This window comes from Protobothrops mucrosquamatus, unplaced genomic scaffold, assembly GCF_001527695.2.
Source record: "Protobothrops mucrosquamatus isolate PMUCROS unplaced genomic scaffold, P.Mucros_1.0 scaffold344, whole genome shotgun sequence".
NCBI classification, from domain to species: Eukaryota; Metazoa; Chordata; class Lepidosauria; order Squamata; family Viperidae; genus Protobothrops; species Protobothrops mucrosquamatus.
Genome location: NW_015386681.1, coordinates 792,242 through 809,794, shown reverse-complemented (window position 1 = coordinate 809,794; position 17,553 = coordinate 792,242). Strand labels below are relative to the sequence as shown.

Genomic DNA, 17,553 nt, shown 5'->3' with positions numbered 1-17,553 from the left:
ACTGTGGGATCCTTGGTGCTCTCTGAGCTGGGTGGTTTCCTTGCAGACGTTTCATGATCCAACTAGGGAACATCGTCAGTGCTAGAAGGGAGGAGGAGGAGGAGGAGGAGGAGGAGGAGGAGGAGGAGGAGGAAGAGGAGGAGGAGGAGGAAGAGGAGGAGGATGGCAACTGTGGGGTCCCTGGTGCTTTCTGAGCTTGGCACTTTGCTTACAGACGTTTCCTGACCCAACTAGGGAACACCATCAGTGTTAGCACGGAGTAGAGTTTGCTTTCTGTTTCCACACAACTGCCAGGGTTGCTGGGAGGATCCTCGGTGCTTCTTCGGTTAGGCTCTTGTTGCCATTACTGTCAAGGAGCAAAGGGAACCGGGGGGGGGGGGGGAGCCCGTCTGAAAGGAGCTTTTCGTAAGAAACTCACCCTTCCCGCTTAGCCCTGCTTCCCGGAGCGCGTCGGACTCTGAACCCGGAGCAGGAAAGTGGTACTGGACGTAACAGTCTGCTTCTCCCCAGACGGTGGACTGGAGGGGCGTCAGGCCTTGGAGCCCCTCAATGTGGACCTCAAAGGTGTGTTCCACCAGGCCTTCCTTTCCCCTGCTGGGCAGCTGGAGAAGACAAAAAAAAGGAAGGGAGGGAAGGACATCGATTAGACTTCGTCTCAAAGAAGCGACCTCGCATACCGGACGTAAAACGAGCAAGCCGCTCGGATGTCCCCCCCCCTCCCAGAAATTCTCCCAGCCTTATATTTCTCCCATTTGAGGCCACATCCTTCAAGGCTGGGCCTCTGGGAAAAAGCTTGGAGGCAGTCCTTGACTTACGACCGCACGGGAGCCCGGATTTCCCGCTGCTGAGCAAGACAGTCGTTAAGCGAGCTTTGCCCCGTTTTACGACCTTCCTTGCCAACAGCTGTTATGGGAAGCGATGCAGTTGTGAAGTTAGCGACGGGGTCGTTAACTGGAACGGGTTTCCCCGTTCGCTTTGCTTGCCCGGACGGTGGCAAAAGGGGATCAGGTGCAGCTGGGAGGCTGCAACCGTCGTAAGTATGAGTCAGTTAGTTGCCAAGAGTCTGAATGTTTACCACGTGACCTTGATCGTGCTGCAATGGCCGTTAAGGGTGGGAAACGGTCATGTCCCTTTTATCAGTGGCGTTGTAACTTTGAACAGTCACTAAACTTGTACATAAAATTGCTAACAGGGCAAGCCGCTAGTATGTAAACAGACAGCAAACCCTTCTAACATTGATGATGTTACCTAGTTGGGTAATGAAATGTCTGCAAGGAAACCACCCAGCTCAGAGAGCGTCAAGGACCCCACCTTCCTTCCTTCCTTCCTTCCTTCCTTCCTTCCTTCTTTCCTTCCTTCCTTCCTTCCCTCCCTCCCTCCCTCCCTCCCTCCCTCCCTCCCTCCTCCTCCCTTCTAGCACTGATGATGTTACCTAGTTGGGTCATGAAATGTCTGCAAGAAAACCACCCAGCTCAGAGAGCACCAAGGACCCCACAGTTGTCTATCACCAATCTTCCTCCTCCTCCTCCTCTTCTACAAACCCCACTCTCTTCTAGCACTGATGATGTCACCTAGTAGGGTCATGAAACGTCAGCAAGGAAACTGCCAAGCTGAGAGAGCACCAAGGACCCCATAATCCTCCTCCTCCAACTCTACCCCCTTCTAGCACTGATGATGTCACCTAGCTGGGTCATGAAACGTCTGCAAGAAAACAACCAAGCTCAGAGAGCACCAAGGACCCCATAATCCTCCTCCTCCGACTGCACCCCCTTCTAGCACTGATGATGTCACCTAGCTGGGTCATCCAGCATCTGCAAGAAAACTGCCAAGCTCAGAGAGCCCCAAGGACCCTGCAGTCATCTTCCAGCTCCTCCTGCTCCTCCACAAACCCCATCCTCTTAGCACTGATGATGTTACCTAGCTAGGTCACGAAACGTCTGCAAGAAAACTGCCAAGTTCAGAGAGCAACAAGGGCCCCAGAGTTCTTCTTCTTCTCCTCCTCCTCCTCCTCCTCCTCCTCCTCCTCCTCCTCCTCCTCCTCCTCCTCCCTTCTCTCACTCATGATGTTAGCTATGCATGTCATCTAATCATCGCTGGATTAGAACTGGCCAATCTCCAGGTTCAAGAACTCTCCGTCAAATCACACTCTTTCACGCCTTTTCTTTCTCTAACTCAGTGGTGGCGAACCTATGGCACGGGTGCCAGAGGCGGCACTCAGAGCCCTCTCTGTGGGTACGCGCACCGTCGCCCCAGTCCTGGGCCTTCAGCTGGGTTTTATAAAACCTTTTCGCTTTAGGGCTTCATCGCCTTGTGCAAAAAAAAAAAAAAAAGGTTCAATCAGTCAATTTCAACTTCTCGTGGGGAAAAAAAAGATCTTGCAAAGTTGGAATTGATTGATTGAACTTTTTAGTCCCACCCAGTCTGCCGCTACCACCACAGCCACGCCCACCCAATGGGCCACACCCACCCAATGGGCCACACCCACCCAATGGGCCACACCCACCCGGCACCCGACGATGCATAAGTGGGTTTTGGGTTGCAGTTTGGGCACTCGGTCTTTAAAAGGTTCGCCATCACTGCTCTAACTGATTAAAAAAAAAGAAGAATAGTATGCATGCCACTTGAAACTTTGGGGGAAATACAGTAGCGGCCAAAATTGTGGAAACCTTTTGGGAAAAAGTGTATTTTTGAGGTTTGGTGGCTAATAACACCACTTTTTGTTTTGGAGTAGTACCGTAAAATTATATATCAATGGAAAGATAATATAATCAAGAATGTAATGCAACATAGTTTGTTCAATTATCTGTACTGTATTCTATGAAAAGGTATAGCCAAATAACCAGAAAAAGGAAGCACAACTTGCTCAGGTTGATCTCGGGTAGCTTTCCTTCATCTGATTGTAGCCAATGAGCATGAGTGTTTAAGAGAGCCAATCGGGTGTCGTCTTGTTTTGGCCATGAGCCAATCAGATCACAGGGGGATCCAGTTATTGATGTCACGTATTGAAGCCGAGAGGAGGACATTTGTCAGGGTGTTATGTGATGGCTATCAAGTTGGTTGGGTTTTTTTGTGTTCTTTCATTTAGGGAGCTTGTAAAATGTAATAAAATTAAAGTCACCGTGCAAAGAGTTGACTGGTGGCCCAGAAAGCGATGCAAAATAGTATTATTAAGTGAACAAGACTACAGTTATAAAGAAATTAGAAGAAAAAATGGGTGGAAACTTAACCAAAGGGGGCATTTCTACTGGACACTTTTCCCAAAAGGTTTCCACAATTTTGGCCACGACTGTAAATAGAAACACTCAGGTGTGGACGCACCTTAGTGGAGGCTGCAGGGAAGGGGTCCAGGGCATGGGGTGGGCGCGGCACGGCTGGAGATGCCGTCCCTTCTTCCTTCTTGATTCTCTGCAGCGCCAAGACCTGATCAGATGAACCCATGGCTAAGGTGGTCTTCAGGGTCCCGTTCTTTTGACCGGAGAAGACGTCGACCACGTCCACGGAGCCATCCACTGCCAGCACTGGATACTGAGCCTGAAGCAGCAGGCTGGAAACCTTGGTGTCTCTGCAGGGGGATGAGACAGAAGCCATCAGAAGGCCTGGCTTGCCAGATTCCTGTACATCAGGGCTGCTTTAAGACTGGTGGACTTCAACTCCCAGAATTCCTCAGCCAGCCAAACCGGGCCGCTTTAAGACTGGTGGACTTCAACTCCCAGAATTCCTCAGCCAGCCAAACCGGGCCGCTTTAAGACTGGTGGACTTCAACTCCCAGAATTCCTCAGCCAGCTAAACTTGTCCACTTTAAGACTGGTGGACTTCAACTCCCAGAATTCCTGAGCCAGCCAAACTGGGCTGCTTTAAGACTTGTGGACCATCTCCCAGAATTCCTCAGGCAGCCAAACCGGGCTGCTTTAAGGCTGGTGGACTTCAACTCCCAGAATTCCTCAGGGCTGGCTGAGGAATTCTGGGAGTTGAAGTCTACAAATCTTAAAATGCTCAAGTTTGGAGACCCCTGCTCTACAGACAGTCCTCGTCTTACAACCCCAGTGGAACCCAGATTCTCTGTTCCTAAGTGAGAGATTTGTTAAGTTAAAGTTTGCTCCGTTTGACGACCTTTCTTGCCTCAGTTGTTAAGTGAATCACTGGAAAGAGTGCAGAGAAGAGCAACAAAGATGATCAGGGGACTGGAGGCTAAAACATACAAGGAACGGTTGCTGGAATTGGGAATGTCGCGTTTAACGAAGAGAAGGACGAGGGGGGACATGATAGCAGCCTTCCAATAGCATAGCTGACTCAGCATAGCTGACTCAGGAATTCTGGGAGTTGAAGTCCATGAGTCATAAAAGAGCCCAGGTTGCCTACCCCTGTCCCTGGGGAGCCAATGAAGATGCTTACCTGAACGAAACGTAGAACTGATGCAGGGGAAGCTTGGCCAGTCCCAGCAGCCGGTCCCCTCCCGGGCTGAGCACCTTATTCCACACCTCAATCACCATGACGTTGTTCTTCAGCCGCTCCAGATGTTTCGATGTCAACGCAACGGGGGTAATCTAGAGGGAGGATTGGACCATTAGCGGAGCAGCTTACAAATCCTGAGGAAGGCCAGGCAACATAATCCCTCAACAACATATCCCCTAGGACAGGGGTAGGCAACCTTGGCTCTTTTATGACTCGTGGACTTCAACTCCCAGAATTCCTGAGCCAGCATGGGGGAACTATGGCCCCTTCATGACTCGTGGACTTCAACTCCCAGAATTCCTGAGCTAGCGTTGCTCAGCTTGGAAACCTCTCTCTTTTCCCTCAGCATGGCTGGCTCAGGAATTCTGGGAGTTGAAGTCCACAAGTCATAAAAGAGCCCAGGTTGCCTACCCCTGGACTAGGATATGTTGAACTTGAACATATCATAGACTTGAACACTGGGCGCTATCTAACAAAATGAAATTCAAGGGTGAAAAAAGTAAGGTTCTACATTTAGGCAAGAAAAACCAAATGTACAGGTATAGTATAGGGGGTACCTTGCCCAATAGTAGCAACTGTGAGAGGGATCTCGGAGTCCTAGTGGACAATCCCTTAAATAGGAGCCAGCCGTGTGCTGCAGCTGCTAAAAAAGCCAACACAATTCTAGGCTGCATTAACAGAGGGAGAGAATCAAGATCACGTGAAGTATTAATACCACTTTACAAGGCCTTGGTAAGGCCACACTTGGAACACTGCATCCAGTTTTGGTCACCACGATGTAAAAAAGATGTTGAGACTCTAGAAAGAGTGCAGAGAAGAGCAACAAAGATGATCAGGGGACTGGAGGCTAAAACATATAAGGAAAGGTTGCTGGAATTGGGTATGTCTAGTTTAACGAAGAGAAGGACGAGGGGGGACATGACAGCAGCCTTCCAGTATCTCAGGGGCTGCCCCAAAGAAGAGGGAGTCAAGCTATTCTCCAAGGTGCCTGAAGGCAGGACAAGAAGCAACGGATGGAAACTGATCAAGGAGAGAAGCAACCTGGAATTAAGAAGAAACTTCCTGACAGCGAGAACAATTAACCAGTGGAACCTCCAGAAGCTGTAGATGCTCGAACAGTGGAAGCTTTTAAGAGACTGGACAGCCATTTGTCTGAAATGGTGTAGGGTTCCTGCTTGCTCAGGGGCTTGGACTAGATGACCTCCAAGGTCCCTTCCAACTTTATTATTATTATTATTATTATTATTATTATTATTATTATTATTATTATTATTATTACTGATCATCGCACAGTCAGCCAGATGTTCAGACTGGATTTGGCATTTTGTCTACCTATCGAGTCCTTCCCAAGGACCTGGGATAGGCAGATGTGGATGTTTGATGTTATTACAGATCTCGTCGCAGGATGGAAGCGGTTCCTAGTAAGGCCGCCTTTTGCAATTGACTAATGGCGAATAATAATAATAATTATTATCATCATCATCATCATCATCATCATCATCATCATCATCATCATCATCATCATCATCATCATCTTATATAGATAAGGTAACCTTTATTGTCATTTTTTACTGTGGGCACAACGACACACATCAAAAATGCAATGTAGTGGCCCGCTCTCAAAGTGAACACATACACGACACACGCCTAAACATACTATATACGACATATACATACTATACACAACATATGTATAGACCTACACCCCTACATATTATTATTATTATTATTATTATTATTATTATTATTATTATTATTATTATTATTATTATTATTATTATTATTAAATTTACACGTGAAGAGACAACAGACTCCCGCTCCTCGACTCGTGGTAAGGAGACAACGGACAACGGACAACGGGAGACCCGCGTCTATGCCCAACCCACGCCCACGGACGTTGCCGTGACTTGCCTGAGAAAAATGGAAGGTGGGCCGCGGGGTCCCCCACACGACAGCAGACCTGGTGGCCTCTTCGGTGCTGAAGAGCTTGCAGATTAAGTACAGGTTGCAAGCGAGGTCCAGCCCCCCGTTGGGAGGGAGAGTGATCTGCCCTTCCGAGACCATCAGGAGGACGTGCAGCAGCGTCCCTTCCTCTCCCGAGGGGCTCATCTGCGTCAGGAGGTTGCGGGAGACGGGCGGAGGGACCGGCTGCCGACCCGCGTCCTTGGGGGACCTCGGAGAAGCGGCTGGCAAAGGATCTTCGCTTCTCGCTGGGATCTGGCGGCTCCGTTGAGGGCTTCTGGTAGAGGGAGAGGGGCTGCTTTCGGCCTCCTGCAAAATGGCGCCGTGGCTCCTGACGGCACCGACGGGGGCTCTGGGCGATGCGCTGCTTGCTTTGATGTTGGAGACGTCTTTGTTGGCCACGACAAGCTCCACAGACACCTATTACGTGGAAGTTAAGAGACACCGCCGTTAAGAGGATGAGGGAGCCCTGGCCCGTTACCACCCAACTTCTAAACGTCTATGGAGATTCTCCGTCCTCCCGGTCCTGGTTGTCCCAAAGATGCTTTTTCAGGAGGCCACTGGACTTCCTTGTTTTTCTTTGAAGACGTTTCGCTTCTCATCCAAGAAGCTTCTTCAGTTCTGACTGCATGGTGGGGAATGGAAGGATTTATACTCCTTGCAGAAAAACTGGTCATTTGCCTCCTTTTAGAGCAGTGGTTCTCAACCTTTTTAATGCCGCGACCCCAACCGGTTGTAAGTCGAGGACTAAACCGGTTGTAAGTCGAGAACTAAACCGGTCGTAAGTCGAGGACTACCCAACCGGTCGTAAGTCGAGGACTTTCCCTGCCCGGGAGCGCCGCACATGCGTGGTTCTGCCCCCTGCGCCGGCCGAGGCGTAGCTGGCAAGCGGCAGAGACGGAGCAGGCCGACCACCAGCTGGCCCAGCCCAAGGGAGGTAAGGCACCCACCGGAAAAGGGGGAAAAAATGGCGGACAAAAAAAATGGCAGACAGCCTTGCTTGGTGACCCCCGTGAAATGGTCGATCGACCCCAAATGGGGTCCCGACCCACAGGTTGAGAACCACTGTTTTAGAGAGTCGTTGAGGCCACTTGGAGGCTTATCTGTGTCCTCAGGGTCACCTGAGTGGTGCAAATGGGTGGTCTGTCTATAACCAGTCTACAACACAGTCCTTTCACAGTTCCAAGAAGGCTCCACACCCATTTGCACCACTCAGTTGACCCGAGGACACAGACAAACCTCCAAGTGGCCTCAATGACTCGCTAAAAGGATGCAAACGACCAGCTGTCTGCAAGGAGTATAAATCCTTCCACTCCCCACCATCCACTCAGAGTTGAAGAAGCTTCTGGGAGGAGAAGCGAAACGTCTTCAAGGAAAAACCCAAAGGTGCTTTTTCAGGAGGCAACTGGACTTTCTTGTTTTTTCTTTGAAGACGTTTCGCTTCTCATCTTCACCATCTGCTCTGACTGGATGGTGGGGAAATGGAAGGATTTATGCTTCTTTCAGACAGCTGGTCATTTGCATTCTTTTAGAGAGTCGTTGAGGCCACCTGGAGGTTTGTCTGTGTCCTCAGGGTCACCTGAGTGGTGCAAATGGGTGTGGAGCCTTCTTGGAACTGCTGAAAGGATTGTGTTGCAGAATGGAGATAGATAGGTGACCCTGAGGACACAGACAGACCTCCAAGTGGCCTCAATGACCCTCTAAAAGGATGCAAATGACCAGTTTTTCTTCAAGGAGTATAAATCCTTCCATCTTCCACCATCCAGTCAGAGCTGAAGAAGCTTCTTGGATGAGAAGCAAAACATCTTCACCAAAAAAACCAGAAAATCCACTTGCCTCTTGAAAAAAGCACCTTTGGGATAGACAAATACCTCTTCCTCATTATCTGTTACTTGATTTGATCAGGAGATGGCAACAATCGAATCTGGGCTTTTTGTTCTGCTGGGGAACCATGGTGCCCCTCAAAACGGCCGGCCCAAAGATGGCTTCAGCACAATGGCTGCCTTACGTAGAGGGCCTGGATAAGGCAGTGCTAACTACAGGTAGTCTGCTCTGACTGGATGGTGGGGAGTGGAAGGATTTATACTCCTTGCAGACAGCTGCTCATTTGCCTTCTTTTAGAGCAGACATGTCAAACTTGTGAAAAAAATGACCCACCCGTGGCTTTAGGGACCAATCTTCCACAAGTGGGTTGTGCAATCACACCCTCACGTGCTCTTCCACCCATGAACAATGCTATCCAAATGTGGAACGACGAAACGAGGGTTATTGCCTGGGATTTTAGAAATTTTAAAAAGTCAGAAGCAAATTCTATACCTGTAAAGGCCCCGATTGGCCTGGGACGCCGTTTTCTTTCACCGGCAATTCACGGCTGACGAATAAATCCTCGGACCGAAGAACATCGCGCAGGGGAAAGGCTGCCGTGCCGATCAACGCTGGCTGAAGGTCACAATGAGAGCAATCACGTGCATTCTGCACAGTTCTCTTGCGGGTGCTACACAATCCCTATTGCACAGAATTCTCTATTCTGTGCTGCGTCTATTGAGAGGGTGCGCACACACAGCATAAACTCTGTAGTGTTTATTGGGGTGATCCCGGTTAGAATACTTAGCCGAGGGACTCCTAAACCGCAAGGCGCAGTTGAAACTTAGCGCCCAACCGCTGGCAAAAAACATGATCAATGCTGGATAGTAGAATTTAGTGTCAAAGGCATCACGCAGCAGAGTCGATAAATATTTGAGAATATTTATCTGCACGCCAGGAGTTGTCATTTGCACTTTTTATTAAATACCCTGGCCGTTCTAATTCGTTTTTATCTTAAAATGTTAGTATCAGATCAGTCCGACTCCATCTCCCTGTCTAGGGCCAGGTACTGCTCAAAAGTCTACACTTTACACTGTAGGATTGATTCTAACCCCCTTAGATATTTTAGAATATGTGTATGTGCGTGCACTCATGCATGCATGCATGTATGTATGTATGTATGCGTGTGTGTTGATAGATAGATAGATAGATAGATAGATAGATAGATAGATAGATAGATAGATAGATAGATAGACAGATAGACAGGCATAGATAGATAGATAGATAGATAGATAGATAGATAGATAGATAGATAGATAGATAGATAGATAGATAGATAGATAGATAGACAGATAGACAGGCATAGATAGATAGATAGATAGATAGATAGATAGATAGATAGATAGACAGACAGACAGATAGATAGGCAGACATAGATAGATAGATAGATAGATAGATAGATAGATAGACAGACAGATAGATAGGCAGAGATAGATAGATAGATAGATAGATAGATAGATAGATAGATAGATAGATAGATAGATAGACAGACAGACAGATAGGCAGACATAGATAGATAGATAGATAGATAGATAGATAGATAGATAGATAGATAGATAGATAGATAAATAGATAGATAGATAGACAGATAGACAGATAGATAGGCATAGATAGATAGATAGATAGATAGATAGATAGATAGATAGATAGATAGATAGATAGATAGATAGATAGATAGACAGACAGATAGGCAGACATAGATAGATAGATAGATAGATAGATAGATAGATAGATAGATAGATAGATAGATAGATAGATAGATAGATAGATAGATTAGATAGACAGACAGACAGATAGATAGGTACAGAAAGACAGACAGACGGACAGACAGACAGACACAGAGAGACGGATAGAGATAGAGAGATAGAGATAGGTGAATGTAGATAGATAGATATAGATACAGATATATATATACACAGATAGATAAGAGATAGATAGATAGATAGATAGATGATAGATATGCATGCATATATACATACACACACACATATATTAATGTTGCTAAGTGAGACATTTGTTAAGTGGATTTTGCCCCATTTTATATTCTTGCCTGTGTTGTTAAGTGAATCACGGCAGTTGTTAAGTCAGTAACATGGCTGTTAAGTGAATTTGGCCTTCCCCATTGACTTTGCTTGTCAGAAGGTCGCAAAAGGGGATCACATGACCCCAGGACACTGCGACCGTCATAAATATGAGTCAGTTGCCAAGCCTTTGAATTTTGATCACTTGACCCTGGGGATGCTGCAAGTCATAAATGTGAAAAGTCATGTTTTTCAGTGTAGGTGTGGATGGGTGTATTAATATATGTGTATGTATACGCACACGCACACGCACACATCCTTTCTTTTGCATTTTATTCTGATTAATTGCAGTGTCTGTCCTCTACACACTGGTCTACGAACGAGTAAAGATTTGATGATGATTTGAGAACTTTTTCATCCCACTTTTACAAGTCAACAGTGCTGAAATAGCTATCAAAAACGAATCAAAACGCAGGATAAAACACGAGGAAGTGTGACGTGAAAGGCGCACGCTAAAAAAACCTCACACAAATAATATCTATTATAGTCAGTTTGGGCCACCTGCCTTCAAGATATCAAGATGCAGAAAGACTGATGTTGCCGAACTAATAATTCTGTGTTGTTTTCAGCCAGGGGTCTTCCAACTTGGCCCTTTGAGGACTTGTGGACTTCAACTCCCAGAATTCCTCAGCCAGGCACGCGTGCCTGGCTGAGGAATTCTGGGAGTTGAAGTCCACAAGTCATCAAAGGGCCAAGTTGGAAGACCCCTGGTTTAACCCATCGGGGTTTTGGTCCTGCCCTGCGATGAATCATAAAATAAATCCACTTCCCTTCCGTGTAACAAATCTTTAGTTACTTTTCCTCCAGGAGGAGAATATGGAAAATGACTGTACCTTCCTTTGGGTGCCTTTTTTCAAAAACAAGTTAAATTCGAGGGGCGACTTCCACCAATGGGTGATCATGGAGCCACTGAAGTGGACAGGGAACACGTGGCGTTGTTGAAACTTCACCCCTGCAGACACAACAAAACAGAAATGGTAGAAAAAGCATTTCCTAAGTCAACATTTCAAGGGTTCGGTAGAAGAAGACTCAAGAAAGAATCTAGGATGTCTGCAGTGGTATTAAAAAAAAGAAAAGAAAAGAGCAATCAGGATAGACCCAGGATAGAGATACATTCTCAATTTGCAGTTTGTTTTTCCCCCCCAAAATTAAATAAATCAGTCCAGCTGCCTTCTCAAAATAAAACAGCACTTTTGATGCAGCCGTGGATAACTGAGAATCTTCATTGACGTGTGGCAGAAATGGTGGTAAAAATTGGGCAGGGCTCCCTTACCACATCGACTGGCGCCGATGATGTTACCTAGTTTTGGCAATAAAACATCCACGCTTCTCAAAGAGAGTGCAAAAGTTGGTTTGAAACTCAACATTAAGAAAACCAAGATCACTCTCAATTCCTGGCAAATAGATGGGGAAGAAATGGAGGTAGTGGCAGATTTTATCTTCCTGGGCTCCAAGATCACCGCAGATGGGGACTGCAGCCAAGAAATTAGAAGATGCTTGCTCCTGGGGAGGAAAGCTATGGCAAATCTAGACAGCATACTCAAAAGCAGAGACATCACCCTGCCAACAAAAGTGCGTAGAGTCAAGGCCATGGTTTTCCCAGTTGCAACGTATGGCTGTGAAAGTTGGACCGTAAGAAAGGCTGAGCGCCAAAGAATGGAGGCCTTTGAACTCTGGTGCTGGAGAAGACTCCTGCGAGTCCCCTGGACTGCAAGGCGATCCAATGATCCAACCGGTCAGTCCTAGAAGAGATCAACCCCGACTGCTCTTTAGAAGGCCAGATCCTGAAGATGAAACTCTAGGACTTTGGCCAGCTAATGAGCAGGAAGGACTCCCTGGAGAAGGGCCTAAATCTGGGAAAGATGGAGGGCAAGAGAAGAAGGGGACGACAGAGAAGGAGGTGGCTGGATGGAGTCACTGAAGCAGGAGGCGTGAGCTTCAATGGACTCCAGAAGATGGTAGAGGACAGGAAGGCCTGGAGGAACGTTGTCCATGGGGCGGCAATGGGTCGGACACGACTTCGCAACTAACAACCACAACAACTTAACACAGCCTTGCTCAGCAATGGAAATTGTCGTCTCCGTTGGAAGACCATCTATATTTAAATTCCGGCAATGAAAACATTTCTTTAAATACTTGCTCAGTTTCAGGATCTCTAAAAGGGCAGTCACGGTCGCTGTGGACAATGGAACAACCGGCTCCGCTCGATCCAACGCGGGATTATGGGAAAAATGGTGGCCTGCCCACTCAAGTCTTACCGTCTGCTGAGAATCTACTGGAAGCCACCCGAACAATCTCCGTAGTTACGGCTGTCTGGCCTATCCCATTTTTTGAAGTTCCCACTGGAAAGTGATACTCGACAAAGAGCGTCCTAGGCGGAGAAGACATTGTGGAAATAAATGGAGGCAGTTCAACGACCTTCAGTGTTTTTAATAAGACTTGACAAAACTTTGGGAGACTTAATCCGTTCCTTAATTCATGATGCACATAAACAACAATCCTGTGAGGTGGACTGGGCTAAGAGAGAGGGACTGTCCCAAAGTCACCCAGTTGGCTTTCGTGCGTAAGGCGGGACTAGAACTCACCGTCTCCTGGTGATTGGCCTAAAGCAGTGGTGGCGATCCTATGGCACACGTGCCAGAGGCAGCACTCGGAGCCCTCTCTGTGGGCACACGCACTGTCACCCCAGCCTCGCCTCCTCCCACGGCCCCCTCATCAGCAGCCCTCCGGGCACGGCCCCCGGGCACGGCCCACACAATGCTGCCAGCCAAGGACATGGTAGCCGGGCAGCGGGGGCAAGACTCCGCCCTTGCACCCCATCGCGCGCAGATAATGCTGCAGGGTACGGGTGGAGGGCATGGCCACCATGGCGCTGCTGGGCTACCTGGGTGGTCTGTGGCGGGCCATGGAGGTGGTGGGTGGTCCAGCGGGCACGGCGGAGCAGGGACAGGAGTGGGGGGTGGTTTTTGGGCACTCTGTCTCTAAAAGGTTCACCATCACTGGCCTAAAGTCACCCAATCGCCTTTCATGCCTAAGGCGGAACTAGAACTCACCATCTCCTGGTGATTGGCCCAAAGTCATCCAGTCAGCTTTCATACCTAAGGCAGGACTAGAACTCACCGTCTCCTGGTGATTGGCCCAAAGTCATTCAGCTGGCTTTCATGCCTAAGGCAGGACTAGAACTCACCATCCCCTGGTGATTGGCCTAAAGTTATTGTTGGCTTTCATGTCTAAGGCAGGACTAGAACTCACCGTCTCCTGGTGATTGGCCCAAATTCACCCAGCCGCTTTCATGACTAAGGTGCAACTAGAACTCACGTCTCCTGGTTTCTACCCTGGTGTCTTCCCCACTAGACCGAACTTCCACCTTAAAAATGATCTTTGGAAGAGACCTGCCCCCCCACCTTATCATTTGTAGAAGCCTCTGCTCTCCGATTAAAAGAGCAATTCCCATGAGGTCTAGTGACGTGGGCAAGTTTACAGGGCGGATTAAAACTCTCACCTTCTCTTAGCCAAAGCTGGCCTGGGTGGTTTCCCACTGGGGCTCTTCGGATTGGGGGTACTCTGAGCGCTGTCCTCTGGCGGGACCCCTCTTAAGCTGTCAATCACCACTCGGGCTAGGCGGATCCGGCCCAACAAGGCCAGTCTGTCCAGGCTCAAATTGACAGCTTGGATTTCATCTGTGGACTCGGTGAGCGACGGATGAGGAGGGGAACGGCTGCAAAGAGAAACAAGGGACTGAAGAAACGTTTAAGTGAAACAGCCTTAAAACAACTCCGAGGTCTTGTTGTAATTAAAATGCTTGCGTGCATCACCAGGTGTATTACAGGTGGTCCTCGAATTACCACAGTCTGTTTAGTGACCGTTCGAAATTAGAACGGCACTGAAAAAGGTGACTTTTTTTTTTAAAAAAATTAAGTTTTATTAATTTTTGTAATTAAACAACAAATATATATATGATGCATTTATATATACAAACAATAAAAAAAATAATCCAGATCAATACCTTTTCGGAGACGCTCCACTTTCTTGTCCTTCCTCCCTCTGTTCCCACAACCTCTCCACCTTCCTCCTTTCCACCTAACTACATCCCTTCTCCCTTCTTAACCGCCTCTTCGAGTGCAGTTTGGGGTGCCAGCCGAGCATCTCCTTTTTTCAATACAATTATTATTCACCTATAACATCTAAATACATCAATTTTTATAATTTTAATCCCCTAATCCCCTTCCCCCTCCCCCCCCGACGTCCCAGAGCTGAGTACAGGATTAAACATATAATAATCCAAATTTAACCCAAACAACCCAACCATAATATAAACAAGTATAAACCTACTTTAACTCTAACATACAATCACCTTAACTATGAACTATATTTTTAACTTATATATAAAAAATATTTATAAGTAACCATAATTAATCAAAAGCTATATGGTAATTGTTCATTTCATATTTTCTCTGAATATAATCTATCCATCTTATGACCAGTTTCACACTTGCAACCGGAGCATCACTCATTGGTGGAAGTGGCCCCTTAAATTCAACTTATTTATTAAAAAAGACACCCAAAGAAAGGTATCGTGTTATTTTCCATGCTGCTAGAAGTTGTGAATTCTCCATTGCCGGAGGGTTTTAAGAAGAGATTGGACAGCCATTTGTGTGAAATGGTACATTTTTTCCCTGCCTGAGCAGGGGGTTGGACTAGATGACCTCTAAAGTCCCTTCCAACTCTGATATTCTGTTTAGTAAAAAGAAGGACCAGGGTGGACATGATAAAAGCGTTCCAATATCTCAGGGGCTGTCCCAAAGAAGAGGGAGTCAAGCTATTCTCCAAAGCCCCTGAAGGCAGGACAAGAAGCAACGGATGGAAACTCATCAAGGAGAGAAGCAACCTAGAACTAAGGAGAAACTTCCTGACAGTGAGAACAATTAACCAGTGGAACCACCTGCCTCCAGAAGCGGTGAATGCTCCAACACTGGAAGTTTTTAAGAAGAGACTGGACAGCCATTTGTCTGAAATGGTACAGGGTTTCCTGCCTGAGCAGGGGGTTGGCCTAGAAGACCTCCAAGGTCCCTTCCAACTCTGTTATTATGTATTGTCACAAAATGCTATTTTTTTGTACCGAAACAGGCACTTCAACCTACTGTATTTGGCTATCAGCTCCAGATAAGAGAAGAAAGGAGAGTCCTGGAGAAATTGTGTCCTTTACTGACCAGCAGAGATGTATACTGAAAATCTGCATTGTTCAGGTTAAAGCAGGGGTCTTCAATCCTGGCCCTTTTATGACTTGTGGACTTCAACTCCCAGTCATAAAAGGGCCAAGTTTGAAGACCCCTGGACTTCAACTCCCAGAATTCCTCAGCTAGGCCCGCTGGCTGAGGAATTCTGGGAGTTGAAGTCCACAAGTCATCAAAGGGCCAAGTTTGAAGACCCCTGGACTTCAACTCCCAGAATTCCTCAGCCTGGCACGCTGGCTGAGGAATTCTGGGACTTGAAGTCCACAAGTCATCAAAGGGCCAAGTTTGAACACCCCTGGACTTCAACTCCCAGAATTCCTCAGCTAGGCACACTAGCCTAGTTCTAAAAGGGCCAAGTTCTAAAAGGGCCAAGTTTGAAGACCCCTGACATAATGTGAGGAAAATAATGCTAACTCAGAAAGAGCTAAACTGGTGTTTCTCAACCTCGGCCATTTTAAAAGGTGTGGACTTCGACTCCCAGAATTCCTCAACCAGCATGCCTGGCTGAGGAATTCTGGGAGTTGAAGTCCACAAGTCATAAAAGGGCCAAGTTTGAAGACCCCTGGGTTAAAGGATGAGACCTGAACTGAACATCATCAGAGGCTGCACGTGGCAGAAAGAAGATTCCAGAACAACGGTTTTACCTGGCTTTTGTCTCCAAGGCCTTCCCTTTCCGCGTGCGAGGACTCGATTCTAAAGCCTTTGGTGATCTCTGCAGCTTTGTGCCCTGAGGCCGACTTAGTTTTCCAGAAGAAACAGCCTCCACCTCCTCCTCCTCGTCACTAAACATGTCACTGAAACTGCCGTCAGATTTCTGAGGAAAATAATCAAGGAAAACAAACATTACAAGGGAATACTCGTAGCTCAGGGCTAAGGTGTGGGGTCCTTGGTGCTCCCTAAGCTTGTCTCCTTCCTTGCAGAGGTTTTGTGACCCAGCTAGGGAACATTATCAGTGCTAGAAGGGAGAAGGGTGTGTGTGGGGAGGAGGAGGAGGAGGAGGAGGAGGAGGAGGAGGAGGAGGAGGAGGAGGACGACGACGACGACGACAACGACGACGACGACTGTGGGGTTCTTGATGCTCTCTGAGCTTGGTTGTTTCCTTGCAGACATTTCATGACCCAGCTAAGTAACATCATCAGTGCTAGAAGGGGGTGGTGGTGGTGGTGGTGGCGGAGGCGGAGGAGAAGGAGGAGGAGAAGGAGGAGAAGGAGAAGGAGGAGGAGGAGGAGGAGGGAGGAGGGAGGAAGAAAGAAGAAGAAGAAGAAGAAGAAGAAGAAGAAGAAGAAGAAGAAGAAGAAGAAGAAGAAGAAGAAGAAGAAGAAGAAGAAGAAGAAAATGACTATGGGGACCTTGGTGCACACACCTTTTCTACTCACCTGAGCTGCGTAGAACAGATTTTCCAAGAGACTCTGGTCGTAGTGAGGGTCGTTCAATTCACTGTCGTACAGGTGACTCGCGGGGGAAAGAGACTCGGGAGGAGAGCCCGCCACGTCCGCAAGATGATCCGGAGATAAATCAGAACTGCGGATAAAGGAAGACAAAATTCCACAGATGCACTTCTTATAAAGGCTGGTACGGTATTCTAGGTGATCCTCAAGTTACAATCATTCATTTAGTGACTCTTTAAAGCAGTGGTCTTCAAACTGGGTCCTTTGATGACTTGTGGACTTCCAGAATTCCTCAGCCAGGCACACTGGCTGAGGAATTCTGGGAGTTGAAGTCCGCGAGCATGAAGGGGCCATAGTTCCCCCATGCTGGCTCAGGAATTCTGGGAGTTGAAGTCCGCGAGTCATGAAGGGGCCATAGTTCCCCCATGCTGGCTCAGGAATTCTGGGAGTTGAAGTCCGCGAGTCATGAAGGGGCCATAGTTCCCCCATGCTGGCTCAGGAATTCTGGGAGTTGAAATCCACGAGTCATGAAGGGGCCATAGTTCCCCCATGCTGGCTCAGGAATTCTGGGAG

General features: G+C 47.5%; 1 protein-coding gene across 1 annotated transcript in view; it reads right to left on the bottom strand.

Moving 5' to 3' along the window:
- C2CD3 (C2 calcium dependent domain containing 3) overlaps window positions 1–17,553 on the bottom strand; it is an 81,415-nt gene that overhangs the window by 50,844 nt on the left and 13,018 nt on the right. Inside the window, exons 8-17 of the mRNA XM_015815486.1 lie at window positions 16,969–17,113; window positions 16,237–16,406; window positions 13,861–14,076; window positions 12,617–12,729; window positions 11,192–11,310; window positions 8,731–8,853; window positions 6,364–6,834; window positions 4,393–4,544; window positions 3,301–3,562; window positions 438–584 (exon numbers count right to left, since the gene is read on the bottom strand). Coding sequence (XP_015670972.1) covers window positions 438–584; window positions 3,301–3,562; window positions 4,393–4,544; window positions 6,364–6,834; window positions 8,731–8,853; window positions 11,192–11,310; window positions 12,617–12,729; window positions 13,861–14,076; window positions 16,237–16,406; window positions 16,969–17,113 — 1,918 coding nt within the window. The remainder of the gene's footprint in view (window positions 1–437; window positions 585–3,300; window positions 3,563–4,392; window positions 4,545–6,363; window positions 6,835–8,730; window positions 8,854–11,191; window positions 11,311–12,616; window positions 12,730–13,860; window positions 14,077–16,236; window positions 16,407–16,968; window positions 17,114–17,553) is intronic.